At 40.4% G+C, this 22,900-nt stretch overlaps 1 protein-coding gene across 3 annotated transcripts in view; it reads left to right on the top strand.

Annotated features, from left to right (window-relative positions):
• The first annotated feature begins 453 nt into the window (after positions 1 to 453).
• The window catches only part of LOC309817744 (gamma-taxilin-like), a 60,991-nt gene continuing 38,544 nt past the window's right edge, over positions 454 to 22,900 (top strand). For all 3 annotated transcript variants that reach the window (XR_014296243.1, XM_082647022.1, XM_082647021.1), the window contains exons 1-3: positions 454 to 551; positions 12,522 to 12,825; positions 14,505 to 14,596. Coding sequence is in view for 2 of the 3 variants with exons in the window: in XM_082647022.1 (XP_082503148.1) it covers positions 12,579 to 12,825; positions 14,505 to 14,596 (339 nt within the window). In the remaining variant the exon portion in view is untranslated. The remainder of the gene's footprint in view (positions 552 to 12,521; positions 12,826 to 14,504; positions 14,597 to 22,900) is intronic.

The raw sequence follows: 22,900 nt of genomic DNA, 5'->3' as shown, positions 1-22,900 counted from the left end.
CTGACCCTAAACTCTTCCCTTTTCAAAGTAGTTTCCTTTAGCGTGAAATCGCCCCTAAAAAACTACAAATCCCATTAAGCAGCAGGCGCAGCACAGTAAGTACTCCTCCCTTCTCAGAATGCCGCGGAGTTCCGCCCTAAACCCAATCTGGGCTTGCAAACTATGGCGGGACAGTTTGCTAGGACCTGCAGTTCTTTCCACACTCTTTATCCTCTTCTGCGCAGAGTCACTGGGGCTTTCTGTTAGCCCTTTGGCCCTGAGACCGGGCTTGGCCTCCGATGCTCCCCTCCCCCACCTCACTCAATTCTCTGGAGGCAAACATCCAGCCGTCACGTGGAGAGGGCCGGATCGTCGACTGGCTGCTGAGGCTTGGAAGGTAGTAGATAGGCCTTGCGAGCTTCCGTTCTTTGGGTCAAAGGTGCCGGTTTAAGTGCTTCCGTCACTTCTTGGCGACGCAGGTAGGATAAAGAGCGCCGGGAAGAGGCGGCGGAGTAGGGGCTGAGGAGACGATTGAGGCTGGACGCAGCGGTCGACTGAGCAGCCAGAAGCAGGTCAGTCCTGGTTTCCACGGGGTGGCGAGGGTGGAGTGTGAGGGAGAGTATTACCTTTTACAGGTTTGCCTGTGCACTCTCTTCAGTTACTTTAGGTACGGGACAAACATTCCGCTTTCTTCAGACGGTGGCGATACTAGGGTGTTTGTGTGGCGAGGAGGTGGAATCGGAATAAATGGGGTGGAGGGGACCGCTGTGGGTTGGGGAGGGATGTGTGCGGCTTGGGTATTAGAAGAGGCGGGGAACGCAGTCCTGTCTGTGGGTGAAAGGGTGCGAGGCGGGGGTGCGCCATGTGTTGCAACGATGTACTGCGGGTGCTCCGGGGTCCTGTGAGCTTGATGTTCTCTCCCAGTTCCTGACGTCCTCATGCTCCCTCCGTTCGGCGCCACCTTCGGTCGACTAGGGACAGGGATTTGCTCTTCTCAGCTTTCGGCGACTGCATGCGTCGCTCTGCATGGTGCGTTGGGGTTAGCGCCGGCAAGGCTGTTGCGTACTTAGATAATGGCGCGGGGGCCGGGGATGCGCTGCGTTTCTGTTTCCCGATCCTCCTTTACTCTCTGCTACCACGCAGATGGTGGCCGGCGGTGGCGGAACTGGTAGGGCTGCTTCTTAGCGTCACTGACAAGGCAACATTCGGGGCTTAGGATACGGAGGTGACGCCGAAGTACCTCTTTCCAACCTAATTGGGGAGCATCATCGTGCAATAACTTGTCTTTCTAACTCCTTTAAAAACAAACCAAAACAAAACTGAACACCTTTATCTTTCCTTTGGTTTGTGCTTTAGCGCCTCCCGTACTTTTGGTCTCTCAATCCGGTAGACATGCTGGAACGTTCCCCTTGTCTTACTTTACTTACATCAGGGTCATTTCATTGTTCCTCTGGTGACAGGAAAATCTAGATCTGCTTCAGACTGTAAAAATCCCACTTCTCCTGGGCTGAGTTTGTAGAATCAGGAAGTTTTCCACAACGACTGGGCTGCATACAGGTATATACGGTTTCCAGAGCCCTACCCTAGAGTTGAGAATTGCAGGGAAAGGGCTTGGTACAGTGGAAATCTTTTTTCTTTTTCCGTTCATTTAAACTTGTTGAAGCGTTCATTCCTGTTTGAACGTATGAAATAATATTTTTCTAACATGTTTCATGAACTTCAAAAATCTCAGTTTAGATTTGAGCAAAGTGTCAAGAATTAGCTTTTTTTGACCTGTTTCTGAGGTGAGGTATTTTCTTGTGCCTCTGTATGAAGGTGTCAGTACTTCACATCTTTCTTTCTTTTTTTTCCTTTCTCTCTCCTTGTATTCTGAAAGAAAGATCCAGTTCTTAAAGGATTGCGAAAAAAACTTGAGTGCATAGTACTGTAGAGATTCAAAATTATCACTTTCACTACTTTCTCCAAGGACAACTCTGATTTAAAAAAAAAAAACCCAACAACAATGCAGTTTACGATATTCCAACAAAGAAGAGAAATCTTATTTTATAGACAAAAAGGAGAGGTTGTGGGAGGTTTGAATGAAAATCTGTTGCAGAAAAGTGAGAGTTCAGGATGTTGATAATTTCTCACTGGCTGAGTTGTTGAAGTAGTCGATTTCTTGGAGGAGATGCACTGTACATATTTTTCCCTTTTGGCACCTTTTGGTAGTTGAGAATTTTTTCCTATTGATGATTCTTCTGTTGGGATCTGTAATTGATAATTTCTCCTATGTAGTTACTTTTACTATTGTTCTTTATTTCTTTGTATGGCTTTTGAGTTAATTTGTAATGTCCCTTTATTTTTGTCAGAAGGACTTCCTTTGTGGTGTTTTGTTTTGTTTTGTTTTTTTTCGGGGCAGGTCTACTAGTAAAGGATTCCCTCAGCTTTTGTGTATTTGGGAATGTTTTAATGTCTTCTTCATTTTGAAAGATAGTCTTTGAGTTTATCATACTTAAGAGTTTACTCATTACTTAACTCATTGGATGTGTAGACTAATGGTTTTCATCAAATGAGAGAAGTTTTTTTTCATTTCTTTGAATATTCTTCCAGCCTCCTTCTCTCCTGTTCTGTGACTTCCATTATGTATATGCTAGTGTCCCACAAGTCTCAAGTTCTGTTGATTTTTATTTATTCCTTTTCCTTTCTGTTTCTCAGATTGTATTTTCAATTGACTTAGATTCTAGTTTGCTGATTATTCTTCCTGCTAAATTCAGTTGTCATACTTTTCAGCCCTGAATTTTTCTTTGGTTCATTTAAAAAATAATTTCTACCTTTTTATTGATGGCTGATTCTTAATTTCTTTTATTCCTATGACTTGCCTATAGTTAATTTCTTCTTTGCATGACTTGTGATTTTTTTTGTTGGCAACTGAATGTTTTTAGTATTATAATGTGACTGTCAAACAAAAACAAATCCTGATTTAGATAACAAGAGACCTTATTCAGAGGCACTCCTGCAATACGGAGAACACTCTGATTTCAGAAATCTGAAAATGTCTTAAAATCAGAGAATGACTTTTATTGAGACAGGTAAACAGGTTAATAGAAACTTTTTAAGGGGAAATCGAGCAAGCAAAGGAAAGTGAGCAGACAGCATAATTGGCATGGTTGATGGGAGATGATTGTCAGCTGATTCTTGGATCCTTGGGATGAGTTGTTACTAGGGGCACGCTCTGCATTTGAGTGCTTGATCATGGTGGGTAAGCCAGTATCCAGGGGTTTATGCGAAGAGAGAAGCTTGACTGAAGTCTGGTTAAGACAAGACAGTTAAGAAATGTGCAATTGTGAACCCTATACTCTGGGAATCAGACTCTCCCCACATCCCTAGGGTTTGTTGTTGTTGATTGTTATGGGTTGTAAATGTTTGCTTAGTAATTCTGTGGTAAGCTGTTTTATAAAGATTGTATTCTTTGTCCTGCGTGGTCTCTGAAGTCTTCTGTGGTAGCTTAGAGGTCAGCCAGGTAGCTTAGAGGTCAGCCAGGAATTTAAAAGAGATTTTCTTGAAATCCTGGAGCAACAAAAATAACAAAAACTAAACTCCACGTCTTTGCAAATTGATTTTGTTTAGGCAACTCCTTTAACGCTTAGGTAAGCCCAGGCTTAGCATGTACTTCCTTCTTGCACAGAGCCAGATACAAAAGTGTAGGGTCTTCTGCGGTCTTTTCTGGCATGTATGTTGCCCTGGACATGCATGTAGGCTTTGAGATTCCCTGGTATACCTGGGGCCAATCCAAAGCCCTTATCCTTCCATGTTTCTTCTTTACCACCCTCCTTCTTTTGGGGCTTTTCAGTCTGTCTGCCATTTGCCTTGTCATTTTGTCCTTAGCCCACGTAGCTGTGGCTGTTATTTCAACATTTCACACCAAGAAGCTGCACCAACTGTGAGAAAATTTTGAGGCTGGCAAAACAGGAGGATATTCTTGAGCTCCCTTTGGGGGTCTGCCATATAGATCAAAGCCCACTATCAGAACTTTTAAGAACAAGGTTTCTTATCCATCTGGCACCAGCAAGCCACACCAGATATGCTCGCTCCTTCCCGGGTGGGGATTAGGGGGTTGTAGGCAGGTAAAGTAAAAAGTTACAATATTCCTTAAGTGAACTGCAGCAGCTTCTTTCCTAGTTAAGGATTCCTCTGGTTGTTGGTTTCAACTGTTTCCCAGAGTTTCCAAAAAGTTGATTTGGACAATTTTTGTCACCATAATCATTGCTTTCGTATAGAAGTGGGAGGTTGCTACCTCACCATTTTCTTTCTTTAATTTTTTTCTTTAAATTTAGGTATAGTCAATGTACAATATTATGTAAGTTTCAGGTGTATAACATAGTGATTCACAATTTTTCAAGGTTATACTCCATTTACAATTACAAAATATTGGCCATATTCCCTGTGTTGCACAATATATTCTTTTTTTTTTTTTTTTTTTTTTTGTGGTACGCGGGCCTCTCACTGCTGTGGCCTCTCCCGTTGCGGAGCACAGGCTCCGGACGCACAGGCTCAGCGGCCATGGCTCACGGGCCCAGCCGCTCCACTGCATGTGGGATCTTCCTGGACCGGGGCACGAACTCGTGTCCCCTGCATTGGCAGGCGGACCCCCAACCACTGCGCCACAAGGGAAGCCCCACAATGTATTCTTGTAGGTTATTTTATACAAAGTAGTTTGTACCTCTTAATCCTCTACCCCTATGTTGTTCCTCCCCTTTTCCCTCTCCCCAGTGATAATCACTAATTTGTTCTCTAGATCTGTGAGTCTGCTTCTTTTTTTGTTTTATTCACTAGTTTTATTTTTTAGATTCCACATGTAAGTGATAATCATCCAGTACTTGTGTTTCTGTCTGACTTATTTCACAAAGAATAATGTCCTCCAAGTTCATCCATGTTGTTGAAAAAGGCAAAATTTCATTTGTTTTTGTGTCTGAGTAGTATTCCTTTGTGCGTATGTGTGGCATGGGGGGCACATCTTTATCCATTTATTTCTTGATGGACACTTGGGTTGCTTTAGTATTTTGGTAATTGTAGATAATGCTATGAAGATTGTGGTGCATGTGTATTTTTTGTTTTTCGTTTTTTTTTTTTTTTGCGGTACGCGGGCCTCTCACTGTTGTGGCCTCTCCCGTTGCGGAGCACAGGCTCCGGACGCGCAGGCTCAGCGGCCATGGCTCACGGGCCCAGCCGCTCCGCGGCATGTGGGATCTTCCCGGACCGGGGCACGAACCTGTGTCCCCTGCATCGGCAGGCGGACTCTCAACCACTGCGCCACCAGGGAAGCCCACATGTGTATTTTTGAATTAGTGTTTTCGTGTTTTCGGATATATACTCAGGAGTGGAACTGCTGGGTCATATGGTAGTTCTATTTTTAGTTTGTTGAGAAACCGCCATACAATTTTCTACAGTGACCGCACCAATTTACATTTTACCAACAGTGTAAGAGGGGGTTAATTTTCTCTACACCCTCACCAACATTTGCTATTTCTGTTCTTTTTGATGATAGCCATTCTGATAGGTATGAGGTGATAATCTCATTGTGGTTTTGATTTGCATTTCCCTGGCAATTAGTGACATTGAGGATCTTTTCATGTGCCTCTTGGCCATCTGTATGTCTTTGGGAAATGTCTATTTATGTCTTCTGGCCATCTTTTAACTGGATTGTTTGTTTTTTTTATGTTGAGTTGTATGAGCTGTTTATATATTTTGGATATTAACCAAAATGTCAGTCATATAATTTGCAAAACTTTTTTTGCCATTGGGTAGGTTGTCATTTTGCCTGTATTTTTTTCTAAGAATTTTATGGTTTCCAGCCTTACATTTAGGTCTTTAATCCATTTTGAATTTATTTTTGTATATGATGTTAGAAAATGTTCTAATTTCATTCTTTCACATGTAGCTATCCAGTTTTCCCAGCACCAGTCTTTTCTCCATTTTATATTCTTGCCCCCTTTGTCACAGATTAATACGTTATCAATTTTAGTGATATTCCTCTCCAGATATGAGCTTACCTTTATAAAGTAGTGGTATCTGGATAAATAATGCCTCTTATTTAAAAATTAAAACTTGTTTAAATGACATAGTTCCTAGAGAGTGATTTTCATTTATAATTAATACATGATTAATTGATAGGGCATATGACAGACCTTACTTCATAGTCAGTTGTTGTTTATGTAAAATAAGATTTATACTAATGTCCCAAATAAACTTTATTGCCTCCTTTTCCTTCCCTCCTTCCAATTCCTTTTTCTTTGCTGTTAATGTGATTATGAGTCACTTTCAGATAATATAATGAATGTAGTGGTATTTGACGTACCTAACGTGTTAAACAAATTTAATATATTATTGAGTATCAGCTATGTTTAACTTTTTCCATTTGTGCAGTTTTCAGAAGAGAACAAGTATTAGATAAGCTTTAAGTTCCATTCACACCTAGGGATTCTATTTTTATAATTCAGTCCACTTCCTAGTTAAATTTATTTATTTTAATGAATTTCTGTAAGTTCTTTGACTTGATGGAAAAGATTCACCAAACGACCTATGCTGTCTCCCTGTGCTACTGAGCAAGTTTTATTAATATTTGTTGTTTTGGGCTTCCCTGGTGGCGCAGTTGTTGAAAGTCTGCCTGCCGCAGGGGACACGAGTTTGTGCCCCGGTCCGGGAAGATCCCACATGCTGCGGAGTGGCTAGGCCCGTGAGCCATGGCCGCTGAGCCTGTGCGTCCGGAGCCTGTGCTCCGCAACGGGAGAGGCCGCAACAGTGAGAGGCCCGCGTACTGCAAACAAACAAACAAATATTTGTTGTTTTGAGTGTTGATTTGAATCCCATGTAATATTTCCAAAATATCTCCCAGATGCCCCTCACTCTCCCCAGTGTTTGCCCTTTAATCTGCCATAACTAATATTTACTTGCTAAGATGATACTTTATTTCCTGCTCCTATAGTGCAGAGCAGTTTGGTGGGGTATATAGTTCGTAGAAGTTATGCCAGTAATTTAAAAGATAATTTCTTCTTTAAGAATTGAAGTGTGGACCATGTTAATGTGACAATGTATGTGTGGTAGATAAAATAATGCCCCCCCCAAATATGCTCATGTCCTAATCTCTGAAACCTGTGAATATGTTTATCCTATCTGATTAAGTATGATCTTGCGATGAAGAGATTGTCCTGGATTATCTTGGTGGATTCAGTGTAATCACAAGGTTTCTTATAATAGAAAAACAGAAGGGTCAGAATCAGAAGAGATGTAATGATGGAAACAGAGATTAGAGACAGAGAGATCTGAAGATGTTATGCTTCAGACCCTGAAGATGGAGAAGGGTATGATAAGCTAATGCAGGCAGGTGGTCTCTAAACTTGGAAAAGGCATGGGAATAATTCTTCAACCTCCAGAGGTAACACAGCCCTGCTGATCCATTTTGGACTTGTGACCTCTAGAACTGTAAGATAATAAATGTGAATTTTTAATCCATTTTTAGGTTTGTGATAATTTGTTATAACAGTAGTAGGAAACTTCACAAATTATTATGAAAGTCCTGTTGTGGGCCAGCAATTTATAGCCTTACCTAAACTTAAACTCTGTAAGATATTATCATTAAAACGAATAATGTCAGTTGGTTTATCTTGACAGACATTTTCTGAAAAATGTCTGGCAGATACCCAAATTTGAATATGTAATCATAGCAGCAAGAAACTCTGAAGGGTCAGAGATTTTAATTTACTTGCAAATTCATAATTTTCCCATAACTTATGGATACTGGGAGAAATCTGGAGACAAAGGATACTTTTTTACAGTAGTATTTACTAGTGTCCACTTTTGCACCTGATTCCTGAGCTTTTGTTCCTACAGGGTTATATAAAGAGAACTAGATATTTGCATTACAAAAAAGAACTCCTAAGTTTAGGGATATTAAATCTTTTATAATGGGCAGTGTGGTAGGCAGAATAGTGGCTGCTCAAAGCTGTTCCTGTCTTAAACAGGGACCTGTGAATTATCTTATTGGTTAAAAGGATTTGCATAGATTAGGACTTTGTGGCATTACCCTGGATTATCATGGTATACACAATGAAATCTTAAGTGTACTTAGAAAAGAAAGAGGAAGATAAACGTCAGATCCAGAGAGATGGCATTTTGCATGACTTGCCTTGCCTTTTACTAGCTTTGAATATGGAGGAAAGGATCATGATCCACGGAATACAGTCAGCCCCTAGAAGTCAGCAAAGGCAAAGCTCTTTTCTCTCAGGGAGCCTCCAGAAGGAATGTAAGGTAAATAAATGAGTGGTATTTTATTACAACAGCAATTGGAAACATATTGGCAATAAGCAAACCTGCCCATTGCTGATGAGGTAGACATCATTTCTATTTTTTTTCTAAGGCTCTTTGCTGTATGAGCATCCTTGAAAAGATAGTTTGAAACAAAGACAGTCACTACCTCTGTTCACAAGAGAAGCAGAAACACTGTCATGGCTTCTATTGAGTTTTTCCTTGAGTATGCAAGTTCATTGGCCACACTGTTAAATTTGGTCAAAATAGGCTAGGACCAGATCTGTTGAGTTTATCTTATAGAATACTAGGAACAGGACTCCAAGCCTAAGGAAGAGCCCAAAACTTAGGATTGACTTCAGAGTCCCAGACCTAAACAAATGAACAAGTTCCATACATAATCAGAGTCTACCATCTGGCTTCCTTAAGGCTATGTGTTGACCTTCCCACTTAGCCTGATTCACCGATTCAGTTGCAGCAGGATATATTCATGAATGGCCCATAAGAAAAAAGTCTAGGGCAATTTTGCCATAACTGATAACTGTGGCCAGACAGTTCGAGACGCACTTGAATGCAGTCCACTGATCGTTTCAGCTGAAGTTGTGGAGAGATTTCATACTACCTTTCATTAATGAATGGCTCCCGTTGAGAGGATAACTACCTGCAGTGTGACCCTAAGCCAGAGGTCAGTTGCCCCTCTGGTGAGTTTCTCCAAACAACCAAAAGTAGCCTCATTTTGGAGAGCACTTTGCAGTTGTCCAAAGGCTGCATGACTACTGACTATGTTTCCTGAAACAGTTGATGATCTGTTATGCCCTCCCCTTAATGTGGGAAACAGTGTTTTCTAGAGAGATGCAAGTTAATTCCTGGCTTCCATGTGAGAAAGGGCATACTTGGTACCTCTGGCAAGAAAGGGTTGATTCTGATTGATCATGTAAGTCCTCAAATGGGACTTAACATTAGTATTTCCAAGTGGGCACAGATTTAAAGTGCTTTACATCATGTCTCCCTAGCCAGTTACTAACCTTAGCGTTTCCAGGTGAAAAACTGAATCACATCCTTCTTTTTAAAAGGCCTGCCGAAGGCCACACAGTCCTACCGTCTGGCTCTGATACCAGCTGGATGGCATTTGTCTACCCCTGGAATGACTTACCGATGGCTAGAGAAATGACGGTGTGGGAGACATTCAGTGATGACACTTAAGTGTTTTGCATAGGAAATGCAGTAGCTGGGACATTCCTGCTATTTCTATTTGAATGGCAGTCAAATTGTCACCTGAGCTCTCTGGCTGGAAGGCAGATTCAACACCCTTAAATTCAAGAGGCTTGCAGCAATTTGGGAGAGCCACACTAGGACACCTATTTTTATGATGAAGACTCCAGAGACAGTTTTTAAACATGTGGGAAGATTAATGTTGTTAGGTTTGTTAACAAAGGCTGTATTTCCAGTAGCTATAGTTTCAACTTTTGTCCAATCAGTCGTCACCTACTCATGACAGTCCTTTGGCTCACAAAGGCCAGGTACTAGAGGAGTGAGGGGATTTTTGTAAGCCTTGCAGAGATCCATTATGCCCCATTTCTTTGACCTGCAAAGGTCACCATAGGGAGGCTCCATAGGCAGTGTATTTAGGAAGGGGTAATTATCCACTGGGTACACTGATCTAGAACCATTTCAGTCTCACAAGAGAATCCAGGTAGTAGAAACCAAGTTTGAATCCTCTAGGTGCCAGTTTGGACTAGAGCATGCCACTTGGGCTGACATGGTTATGCTATTGGCAGAAAGAAAAAAACAGTAGCCTAAGAATGGCTAAGTTTCTTTGAATTTCCTTGACATTCAATGCTGAGTTTTTAAAATGGGTTTGTATAACCCAGCACCCAATTTGTCCTGATCCTTAGCAAGGAAGAGACTGAGAGGGGGTTGTCCCTCTCTGGGACCAGCTCATTCAGTGACCCAACTTGCCTTTCCACAGTTTGTAGAAAAGGTGAAGGTGAGGGGGTTAATATCAGGATTCTTTTCTGAGTCAGTTTTTGAAAAGCAGACCTAATGCTCAATAATTCCAGATGCCTATGGATGACAGGGAGTGTGGATAGGAATGGTGGAGGTACATTGACTACTTTTACTTTTGTGGTAGAATGTGTACCATTTTCAGACTGCATATTATCCAGAAAGCTGACCACATGGCAGATCAGTTCAAAGGCTACAATGATGTGGCCAGAGTCAGCTGATTGGTGTGGACCATCAATCCCATGACCTGAAATGGTGGTCAACTGTGGGGCATCCAGGATGAAAGACCTGAATAGGTTTAAAGGTTGGATGCACTCAGACTTCCAGAATGAGGAGAATCAATGCTCTGTGTGTCATGGCCTTCCCAATCTGGAGACAACTGGGTCACCTTTCAGCATGCGTCACAAGGTAGCCACTGCAAAAAAAAAAAGACTCTTTTACTTGGTGCCCTTTCTGTGAGGGTAGACACACAGCCATAATCAGTGCAAAGAGTGTAGTGCAGATAGCAATCATACCCATCTTGATCGTACCCAATGATCAAGGCAGTGCAGGCTTGATCAGTAGCTTGACTTCACTCAGCATACGTGTCTGTGTGAATAAACCATATGATTCCCGTAGTAGCCATGATTTATTTCTCCAGTTTGTGGTACTTTTATCCACCAGTCTGTGTGTTCCCAGTGAATTTAAGGTTCCTGCCTCATCGTGGAAGAAATCTGGAGATGAGACAGCGAGGTTAAGAAGTAAAGTGAGGATTTATTTAAGCAAGAATACACTCTCAGAGGGAGAGCAGGCAGATAGGTGAGGAGCTGCTGCCCTGGGTTCCATTGGCAAGCCAGTTATGAGGGGCATACAAATGAAAGGTTGGCATACTCATTGGGGAAGCAGGAGTTTGGAGGTCGTATTCCCCTACAGAACCAGATGGAACAGTGAGTGACTTGGATACCTGTTTCCAAAGAGCCATAAATGTTTGAGTCCTTCTAGTCTCCACAGCGCCCCAGCATACTAAAATGGGTTCCATTTGGGGGTGGGGAGAATTTGGTCACAATCCTAGCCACCTTTCTGCGTAAGGTGGCTAAAGTCAGGGTACACCCAGAGTACCCAGGGAGAAATCAGTGGATGTGAAGACAGATTAGTTTCACATCAGTAAGCAAGACATGTTTTCTCTTTTACTTTTCATCAGCTTAGAATACTTAGTCAGGGTGTTTACAACTTTACCTTAGCCTTTAATTCTGCTGGAAGGCCAGACTGAAGGCCAGGCAGAGATAATAAGATTAGTCTAATGTGGGAGATTTCATATGCCTATGTCATCTCCTTTCTCAGTCTCTCTCTACTCAGATATTTATGTTTATTGCTTTTTCCAAGTTTTTGCCCCATACCCCAGGCTGCTGAAGTCAGTACTTTCATACTTGCATCTAAAGCTATCCTGGAAGCTGCCCTAGTCCTGAGACAGCTCTTCCAAGGACGAAACAAAGGCAAACTCCTGTACAGATTTCTCAGGGAGCTGCGCAAAAGAATGAATGAGACCCAGTCCTTTGAAAATAATGTCTGTTTTGTTCCCTTTGGCACCAGTAGTCTTCACAGAGAGTGTGGGCTGCTCTCCTTATGGTCTTTGTTGACCTAGGGTATGTATGATAGTAGACAAGAAGTTTAAAATCCTATCGTGCTCTCCTAATTTTTTTTTATTCACTAAGCTGTAAATTTGGGCTGTAAATTTGAATTATCTTTTGCAAGCTTTTAGCAGATTCTAGAGTTTTGCAGAGGTTGATTCTGATAGATGCTGCCAGCATATTATTTGTCAGAGGGACATAACCTTGGATTTTTTCCCTGTTCCACTATTACAGTAGTCTCTTCCCCTCCCTTTTCCTCCTTTGATTCTAAGAAGCACTGCTGTTTTATGAACCAGTATGAAAGGGAAAAAATTAAACTGTCTAATAGTGACATGCCTGTTGATTGTACCACGTACAAAAAGTGAAAACTACATTTAAGCATGAGCAAAGTGGGGAATTCTCTGGTGGTCCAGTGGTTAGTACTCCACGCTTCTGCTGCAGGGGGCCCCGGTTTGATCCCTAGTCAGGGAACTAAGATCCCACAAGCTGTGTGGCCAGGACAAAAGAAAAGGAAAACAGGTTGATTTCACTGTTAAAAAAATGAGCAGAATGGGGTGAACACTGAGCTTTTATATACTGCATTGTTTTCCTCCCTTGATTACATTTGATTTAATTCCTTTCTCCATATTTTTTTCTGCTCTTTTTCTGTAGCTTGTGATTGGCACAGTTGAAGAATCTAGAATTTACAGACTAGGAGTAAACGCAGATATGTTGCATAACTCTCAATCAAATGATATTCCTCAACGTCGTGACTCAAATTACAGTAGCCCAACTAACAAGCATTCACTGGAAGAGGATGAAAGCAGTAACTTTATAACACAGAGCAGGGATTTGCTGAGCCCAGTGTACTGCACACAAGAGTCAAGAGAGGAACCTTCAGGGCCAGAAGCTGGAGCAGATCCCTCTGATGGTCAGCAAGATTCAGAATGCCGCAGAAACAAAGGAAATATCTTAGGTAATAATCTCTGCTTAGGGTTTGGACATTTGCACATGCTGCTTGTTTAACTTATATTTTCTGCAGCACAGGTAATTACTGAGCATGACCATTTTTGAGGTAGATGTTTAGCTAATACACATCTAGTTTCTTTGGTCACTTCAGTATGCCTGTCTCCTGCAATTATGTGCAGGAGGCGCAAGTAGCAGAGTGGAAAGCTTAGTTATGGGTACCTTGCTTCTTTCTCTCTCATTAAGACTTGTTTTCCAGAAAGAGTTTGTGGCCAGTTTGGCAGAAGTAGTATTTGATTTGCTTTGTTGTTTGATCATTTAAAGTAGTCTGACTAATAATTACTATGAAAACTGTTATAATTGCCTAGCTTTTTAAAGAATATTCACTAAAATTTGGAAATGATATTTTTTTGCAATTTAGAAAGTAGCTTAATAAGATTGCTTCTAGGATATGTTTTATCCCTCTGCTTAGTTAGTTTGACAGTTCAGACTAAGAATGTGATATGTTAAATTTTATGAATGAAACCTGAAACCCTATTTCACCTTATTGGTTACCCCTCAATTTTTCATTCCTATTGTACCTAATATTTACCTTGTTTGGTTTCAGTGATTTGTGCATAGGACTGTAACTTGAAATTCTCTTTCTTAATCTACTTTCTGCTACATTCTAAAGACTTTAAAATTTATATGAATATGAGAAGTGTTTATAATTCCTTCCGTACAAGACTAATACCTTCAGAGTCATTAACCCCACCGCTATGCATAAAATGTAGCTTCAGGTTAAAATCATTTAAATAGCTTAAAATGGTTAGAGTTTAAAATCTTCATATACTGAAGTGCACATTACTGTTATGTCTAAATATTCAATCATTATATTTCCTCTTTTTTATTTCATCTTGAACTGAAGGTAAAAAATTTTCAGTACTAAAATTTTATGTGGATAGGAAAGTATTCTTTTTGAAAGTGGCCTGTTCCTCCTCTCTCCCACCCTTATAGCAGCATGTAAAGTATATCAAATATAAGTTTGATATCAAATCAAAGTTTTCTTCAGCTTTTTAGATGAAATAGTCTACATACAAGAGTGAACATTTTAGGAAATAAAAAGTTTTCTACCACCAAGGTAAGCAATAGAACGTTATTTCTTACTTTAAAGCCCATTTGCCTTCATCTGTCTTGATCACCTGCTTCTCCCTGCCAAAGCTATTAAATTACTCATTTAAAACTCTTTAGGGCTTCCCTGGTGGCGCAGTGGTTGAGAATCCGCCTGCCGATGCAGGGGACACGGGTTCGTGCCCCGGTCTGGGAAGATCCCACATGCCGCGGAGCGGCTGGGCCCGTGAACCATGGCCGCTGAGCCTGTGCGTCCGGAGCCTGTGCTCCGCAACGGGAGAGGCCACAACAGTGAGAGGCCCGCGTACCACAAAAAAAAAAACAAAAAAAAACTCCCCAAAAACCAAAACTCTTTAAAGTGTTGTTCTCACTGTTCAAATGCTAAATAGCTAACGGGTAGCAGTGTTGGTAAGTGAAGAAATTTGGATGATGGTGAGGCTAATAAACTGATTTGAAAATAGCTACTTTAATTTAGTAGGTGAATCTCTATGTTTAATTATAGCCTTAAATTGTAAACATTAGTTTTATGTTGAATTTAAGTCATCCTTCTGCTACCTTTTTTCTTTTATAAATCATTAGGAAAAGAAGTAGTAGTATTGATGCAAGCCTTAAACACTCTTTCAACTCCAGAGGAGAAGCTGGCAGCACTGTGTAAGAAATATGCTGATCTCGTGAGTATTAAGGGAGTGAGACCTGTATATAGTAGGGCAAAATATGTGTAACTTCTTAATAAACTTTAAAAATATAATTTTGATATAGTTTCACACGTAAAATTATATTTTATTACAAAATTGAAGGGAAGAATTAAATTTCTTGGCACTGTTGTTGATGGTATGGCTTATTAGTTTTATGATACGCTATATAGTATATTACAGTGCTTTCTGAGATGTATCCTGAGAGTCAGTTAGCCTTAGTGTTTCCAGATCAGCATTTTAGATGCCTCCCAGTTGGGAGGGAGTGGTTTCTGTATTCAAGTTCAGGAATTCTATACATGAAAGGAATGTTAGAAATAAAAGTGTTAACCATTTTGATTGAAATTTTGAGTTACATGAAAAACAGTACTGTTTCTCAGGAAGTATTTACTGAGCATCTACTATATGCTAGGCATTGTTCCTTTTTCCATCTTCCAAAGAAATTGACTCATGGAAGAGTTTGTTCTAACCTATGTTATTTCAAGTAGCACTCTTCTTCTAGGATTATGGAAGCATTGTCAACATGGAAACGTTGCTAGCTTTTTAAAGCAAAGAATGGAAAAGGCATAGAATCTTTTGAAGAACAGATGTGGGAAATTTTTAGAATAGTTGGTTCTAATTTAAATGCCAAAATTCTTGATTTTGTGAAGAACTTGTGTGAATTATCACTGATAAACTTTGTGCATTTTCATCTATTATTAAAAAACTATCCTGTATCATAAATTTTATTATATTTTGTCAGTAACGGTTCTAAGAACAAAGCTGGAACAACTTTAGTTACTGTTTCTTCAAGTGGTACATGCATGTCTCATTTAGGAGCCTGGCATCTTCTGATATTTTGAGAAGTAGGAACCCCCCGAGTATCAATGAAAATGACCTAGAGCCATCTGAATGCAAAGATGGCAGCAGTCAGTGTTGATGCATTGCTGGCCTCAGAAAAGAATGCTTGCATTGGATATCAAAGTCTCTAATAGTATAGTCACATGATGGAAATCAAGTAAGAATTGGCAGAAAAAGAAAAAAGGGGAGAAAAGAAAAAGGAGAAAGGAGTGAAATTTGGGTAGGAAAAGCAGCAGAATAGGTTAGTTTGACTTACTGAAGTGACAGCAGCAGCCAGCCATGAAAGGATTAGGGAAGAAAGAGAAATTGACTAGCATAGTGGGCTAACTCAGTCCTTCTCAGACTCATACATATCACCTAGAGATCTTGTCAAATTGCAGATTCTGAGTCAGTAGATATAAAAGACACCTTACAGTAGATTTTAAGTGGAGATGGGGAAGATGGTTAAGATAAACTTGCATTTTAACAAGTTTCCAGTTGATGGCCAGAGCTGCTGGTCCAGGGACTAGACTTCGAGAAACAGGAATCAAGTTATTTATTTATTTAGATATGTTTTTGAAGGAGGAGGATATGGCAAGTAAGAGTTACTGCATTTGTTTGCAAAAGTGATACATTGGAGACTTGACTGAGGAGTAGCCTCTTTTTGATGTGGTTTTATCCTTGTGGAGATCAGTAGTTCTGGTGAATAATAAAAAATAGGTGTATTTTGGTTTAAAAAATATGTTCAAAAACTGTTTCTTGAAAAACTCATTTTCTAAACAGTTGGATCACCTTGGGAGTATAACATCACTGTCAAATCAAGGTGGGTTGGAGAAGTTGAGTCACAGACCTCACCCTCAGGGTAGCAACCCACAATTAAAAGAGAACAAAAAAACCTGGAGCAAAGGGTCTGAACCCCACATCAGGCACCCCAACATTTTTAAGTCCTGCACCTGAAAGAAGCCCCCAAAACATCTGGCTTTGAAAAACAACAGGGGAATCGCACCCATGTGACCCCGAGGGCTGTAGTTGACTGAGAAATGCTTCTTAAAGGGAAGCTGCACAGACTTACTCTCCCCGGGGCCCAGTGCAGATGCAGCTGTTTGAAAAGCATGCAGACTTTATGTGAAAGAGATTGATTTGCTAAGCTCAGAGCATGGGCCTGAGAAGAAGGGGCTGGTTGAGATACTCTCCAAGGATGGAGGTGCAGGCGCCATTTCTGTACTCTCACTCTAAAGCCAATGGGTGCCTTATTTTTCCCTCTAGACATTTTTCTTCTAGGGAGTGTGCCATTTCTGCACTTTCACTAAATCTTGTTAAATGTTGCTAAAGCCAGTGGGAGACGTTTTCATGCTCCCTCTGCTCCACTCCAGTACCTCCCGGAGAGGAGCTTTTATACATGTTTGGTTCTCTGATTTTGCAGCTGCAGCTCAGGGGATGCCCTGTGATCACCTGGCCCTGCAGGCCAGCAGTCTTGGGTTCCTGGGTACCTCAGGACTATAACAATTGGAGAGACAGTTCTTGGCAACCTGCCACTTGCAAGGCACTGCACAGACAACAGACTTAAACCCAGCCTTAGTCTTTCTGAGAAAGAGGACTGTTTGCTTGTCCAGGAGCTTTAGCTTGAGGGGAAGGCTTCTAGTGTGGCACACTTCTAAAGGCCTGTGGAGTTGCTGTCAGGGAACAGAGGCTGGAGGACAGGATCTTTGCACTCTCCCTCTGCTTTGCTTCAGGTTGCTGCTATCTTCCATAACGCACCTTATCTGGTGCCCCAGTTGTTGTGTCTGCTGCCAGGGGACACCTCTACATTGCTTGGTTCTGGGGGCCAGTGATGGTCAGTGGGTACCAGAAGACCGTATCCAATGGAGGAAAGTTCTTAAACAGCTACCATCCCAGAGCACAGCAGGAGGCAATGGAACAGGGAGCTAGGGCTTTCTGTGAAAGAGGCTGATGAGCTTATTTTCATGGCTATGGACTGAGGGGCAGGCTTCTAAATTAAACACACATCAAAGGGCTAACTGTAAGCCTTCCAGAGACCTAGGAAAGCAGGTGTTATCTTTGAGCTCCCCTTCTTATGCTCCAGAGTGCTAGACTCTCTTGGAGCGGAGCTCTTAACACGTGTCTGGTGCCTTGCTTTCGTGGCTGCTGACCATGGAATCCCCCCCGCCCCCAATGAATGCCTGGCCTGTTGACCAGGGAGGTTTGTGTACCTGGGTCTCATAAGAGTCAGAGACACAGCTGGCTACCACACCCAGGGCACTGCACAGATAGCACACTGAAAACACCCCCTCCTTCTGTGGAAGAAGCCTGTTTGCTTGTCCAGGAACGTTGGTGTGAGGGTCAGTCTTTGGGTTTTGCACACATCCAGAGGCCTATGGACTTGCTCTCTAGGAAAACAGGCTGAAGGATGAGATCTTTGTACTCTCCCATTGCCTCACTACAGCTTACCATAATCTACAAGAAGGTGCTGATCCATTCTTATGGAGGCCTGAATTTTACAGCTGTCACCAAAGGGGCACCCGCAGATGGCCTGGTCTGGTGGCCAGCAGAGCTTAGCTTACAGTTGTACAGGACTGTACATATTTGCATTCTTTAAAAACTGCTGCCTTTCAGGGTCAGGCTTCCAATCAGCCTGAACCTAGGTTGTGCTGAAGTCTCCCCTGACCTCTTTGGGACACTGACAGGTCCTGGAACACACTCAACAACTGGGAGACATTAAAAATAAAATGAGCTGCTTGCACAAGCAATCACCAACATTTGAGAGACAAGCAAGAGCTGCAAGGTTGAAGGATAAGATTCATCTCCTAAGTGAGGCCACTCCTCCAAGACTGGGAGAGGTGGCTATTTCATGGAGTGTATAAAAGCAAACACAGAAAGTCAAGCAAGATGAGGAAGAGGGGAAATATGCTGTACGTGGAACAACAAAATAAAACCTTGGAGAAAAACATAATGAAGTGGAGATAGGTAATTTTCTTGATAAAGGGTTCAAAGTAATAATCATAAAGATGCCCACTGAGCTAGGAGAAGAATGCATGAACACAGTGAGAACTTCAACAAAGATAGAAAATATAAGAAAGTAAAAAATCAAAGTCACAGAACTAGAAAATTGAAAAACACTGAAAAATACGCTAGTGGGTTCAACAGCAGACTAGATGAAGTAGAAGAAAGGATCAGTGAACTTAAAGCAAGGGCGGTGGAATTCACCCAAGCAGAGCGGCAAAAGGAGAAAAAAATTTAAAAAGTGAAGGCAGCTTTAGGAATGTGTGAGAGAACATCAGGTGCACTGATATGCATATTATAGGGGACCCAGAAGGAGAAAAGAGAGAGAAACAGGCAGAACACTTATTTGAAAAAGAATGATTGAAAAGTTCCTTAAAATGGGGAAGGAAGCACATCCAGCTCCAAGTTCCAAATAACATGTACTCAGAGGAACCCACAGCAAGACACAGTATAATTAAAATGTCAAAAGTTAAAGACAGAGACTTCGGGCAGCAAGAGAAAAAGCAACCTGTTACATATAAGGCAATACTCAGAAGATTATCATTAGATGTTTCAGCACAAACTTTGCCGCCCAGAAAGAAGTTGCACAATATTATCAAAATGCTGAAAGAAAAAAAGAATACGCAGTAAAGTTACCATTCAGAAGTAAAGGAGAGAGAATTTTCCATACAAGCAGTTCTAGAGGAGGTCATTACCACTAAACCAGTCTTATAAGGAATGTAAACGGGATTTCCTTAAGCTGAAAAGAAAGGGCACTAATTAACAGGAACATATATGAAAATATGTCACTGATAAAGGTAATTATGTAGGAAAGACAGTGGATTAATCTTGTAAAGCTAGTATGAAGGTTAAAAGACAAACGTAGTAAAAATACTACTTTGGTATTAGTGGATAATAATTGGTATTAGGGGATACACAAGATAAAAGATATAAAACATGACATCAAAAACTTGAAAAGTGTGTGTGGGAAGATAAAAATTTAGAGCTTTAGAATGCTTTCAGACGTAAGTTGTTATCAACTTAAAATGGAATGGTATAATTTGTTACCTCATGTAAACCTCATGGTAACTACAAAGCAACACCCTGTGGTAGATAACACAAAAAATAATGACAAAAGAATCTAATAATACCATTTGCAAAGTGCAAAGGAAGAGAGCAAGAAACAAGAAAGGAATGCTGGAATGAGAAAACAATTAAAAAAAAATTGAAATGGCAATAAGTACAAATGGACTAAATTCTCCATTCAGAAGTAGTAGAGTGACTGAATGGCTAAAATAAATAACATTTATACACCGCCTACAAGAGACTCACTTCAGGTATCAGGATAGGCACAAACTAAGAGTGAAAGGGGGGACAAAGATATTCCATAGAAATGGAAACCAGAAGAAAGCTGTGGCAGGTATATATATATATCAGACAAAATAGAGTTTATGAACAAAGACTGTAATAAGAGACAAAGAAAGGGATTACATAATGATAAAGGGGTCAGTACAGTAAGAGGATATAACATGTGTAAACATTTATGCACCCAGCATAGAACCATCTAAATATATGAAGCAAATATTAACAGTCCTAATGGGAGAAATAGACATCAATACAATAATAGTAGGGGCTTCTAATACTCCACTTACATCAACCATATAGATCATCCGGACAGAAAATCAGTAAGAAAATGTCAGCCTTAAAGAACATGTGAGATCACATAGATTTATCAGATATATACAGACCATTCCATCAAAAAAAAAAGAAAAAGGAATCCAGCAGAATCACACATTTTTCTGAAGTGCACATGGAACATTCTGGAGAAGAAATGTTTTAGGCCACAAAACAATTCTTAATAAATAAAGGAAGATTTCAGTGTATTGAGCATCAGGTATAAAACTAGAGATCAATTTTGAAACAAAACTAGAAAGTTTACAAATGTGTGAGATCAAACAACATGTAGTGAACCGACCATGGGTCAATGAGGAAATCAAAAGAGAAATTTAAAGAAAAACAACCTCGAGAAAATGAGAATACAACATAACAGATTTATGGGATGCAGGAAAAGCAGTTGTAAGAGGTAGGTTCCTGGTGATAAAATGCCTAACTCCATAAACAGTCTAACTTTACACACCAAGAAAATAGAAAAAGAAGAATAAATGAAGCCCCAAGTTACTATAGGAAAGAAATAACAAAGATCGGGATGGAAATAAATGTAACAAAGACTCAAAAGACAATAGAAGAGGTGAATGAAATTAAGAGACTTTTTTTCTTTTAAAAGATAAATTGATGAACGTTTAGCTAGACTCGTCAAGAAAAGGACAGGGCTTAAATAAATAAAAATCAGAAATAAAAGAGACAGACACCACAGAAATAAAAAAGATTGTAAGAGTGTACTGTCAACTGAAAACAAAAATGCACAACCTAAAAGTTGAGAATTACGTTTTATTTGGCAGACTTTCTGAGTACTGTAGCCTGGGAGACACCCTCTCAGATAGCTCTGGGGGACTGCTCCAGAGAGGTAAAGGAGGAGCCAGGATATATAGGAGTTTTTGCAACAAAAACCAGGTAGTTGGAACATCAGAAGCTTTCTGTTATTTAAAGAAAACCAGACATCTCAAGTGAATGAATTTAGCACGTTTCTCTCTATGGGGAGGTGCAGGAGTCTGGGCTGACGGAAATCATTCCTTTGATACACACCTTAGCTATGTAGGGTCACTATCCTGTTGTCTCCTATCTTGAGTCCCCTCAGGGTGCACAGTTGGGGGCAATTGGAGTGTTTGATGGCTTGATGGCTGCAGCATCCTTTGTTTAGTGCAATGGCTGGTGGCATTCTTAGTCCACACTAGTATAAACAGTTATATACTAGCAAATTGTAGAGGAGATGGATAAATTCCTAGAAACATACCAGCAAGCGGGACTGGATCATGAGGAAATAGAAAACTGAACATACCAATAACTAGTAGAAAGATTGAATAATCAAAGATATCCCAGGAAACAAAAGTCCAGGATCAAACAGTTTCATTGGTCAGTTCTACCAAACAATCAAAGAAGATTTAATAATTAATACCTCTTTTTCAAACTCTTCAAAAAAGTTGAAAAGGATGGAACACTTCTTAACTACTTGTATGATGCCAGCATTACCTTGTTACCAAACCTGACAGGGATACCACAAGAAAAAGAAAATTACACTCCAGTATCCATGATGAATATAGATAAAAAATCTTTAACAAACTATTAGCAAACTGAATCTAACAATACATTAAAAGAATAATACACTATGGTCAAGTGGGATTTATTCCAGGGGTGCATGGGTGATTCAGCCTCTCATATCAATCAGTGATACACTTCATTAATACTATGAAGGATAAAAATCATAACATCCCCTCAGTAGATGGAGACAAATCATGTGACAAAATTCAACATCTATTTATGATGAAAACTCTCAACAAAGTGAGTGTAGAGAAAATGTACCTCATAAAAAAAAGTAAATGTATGAAAATTTTGCAACTAACATACTGAAAGATGATGTATTGAAAGTTTTTCCTCTAAAACAGGAACAAGACAGGGATGCTCATTCTCATCACTTTTATTCAACACAGTATTGCAAGTCATAGCCAGAGCTATTGGGCAAGAAAGAGAAGTAAAAACTGTCACTATTTGCAAGTGGCATTATATGATACTGTACAGAATCCCCTAAAGACCCTACCAAAAAAACTATTAGAACTAATGGACAAATTCAGTAAGGTTCCTAGATACAAAACCAATTTACAAAAATGAGCTGCATTTCTCCTCAGCAAGAGCTATTAAGAAAACAGTTCCACTTAAAATTGTATCAAAAAGAATAAAATAGGGCTTCCCTGGTGGCGCAGTGGTTACAGTCCACCTGCCGATGCAGGGGACACGGGTTCGTGCCCCGGTCTGGGAGGATCCCATGTGCTGCGGAGCAGCTGGGCCCGTGAGCCATGGCCGCTGAGCCTGTGCTCCGCATGGGAGAGGCCACAACAGTGAGAGGCCCACGTACCGCAAAAAAAAAAAAAAAAAGAATAAAATACCTAGGAATAAAATTAATCTAGGAAGTGAAAAACCTGTACGCTGAAAACTATAAGATATTGATGAAGGAAACTGAAGAAGACACAGCTAAATGGAAAGAAATAAATTTCATGCTCATGGATTGGAAGAATTAATATACTAAAATGTCTGTACTGCCCACAGCAGTCTACAGATTCATTAAAATTGGTATGAAAATACCAATGGCATTTTTTTTACAGAAATAGAACAAACAACCTTAGTTTTTTTTGATGTAATCACAGAAGACCCTGAATAATCAAAGCAAACTTATAAAGGAAAAACAAGCTGGAGGCATCTTGCTCCCTGATTTCAAACTGTACTACAAAGCTATAGTAATCAGTGTGTTATTGTCATAAAAACAGACACATAGATCAGTGAAACTGAACAGAGAGCCCCCAAAAAACTCATGCA

Source organism: Grampus griseus (genome assembly GCF_964374135.1).
Source record: "Grampus griseus genome assembly, chromosome: Y".
In the NCBI taxonomy this organism is placed as follows: Eukaryota; Metazoa; Chordata; class Mammalia; order Artiodactyla; family Delphinidae; genus Grampus; species Grampus griseus.
This window is presented reverse-complemented; position numbering and strand designations above follow the sequence as displayed.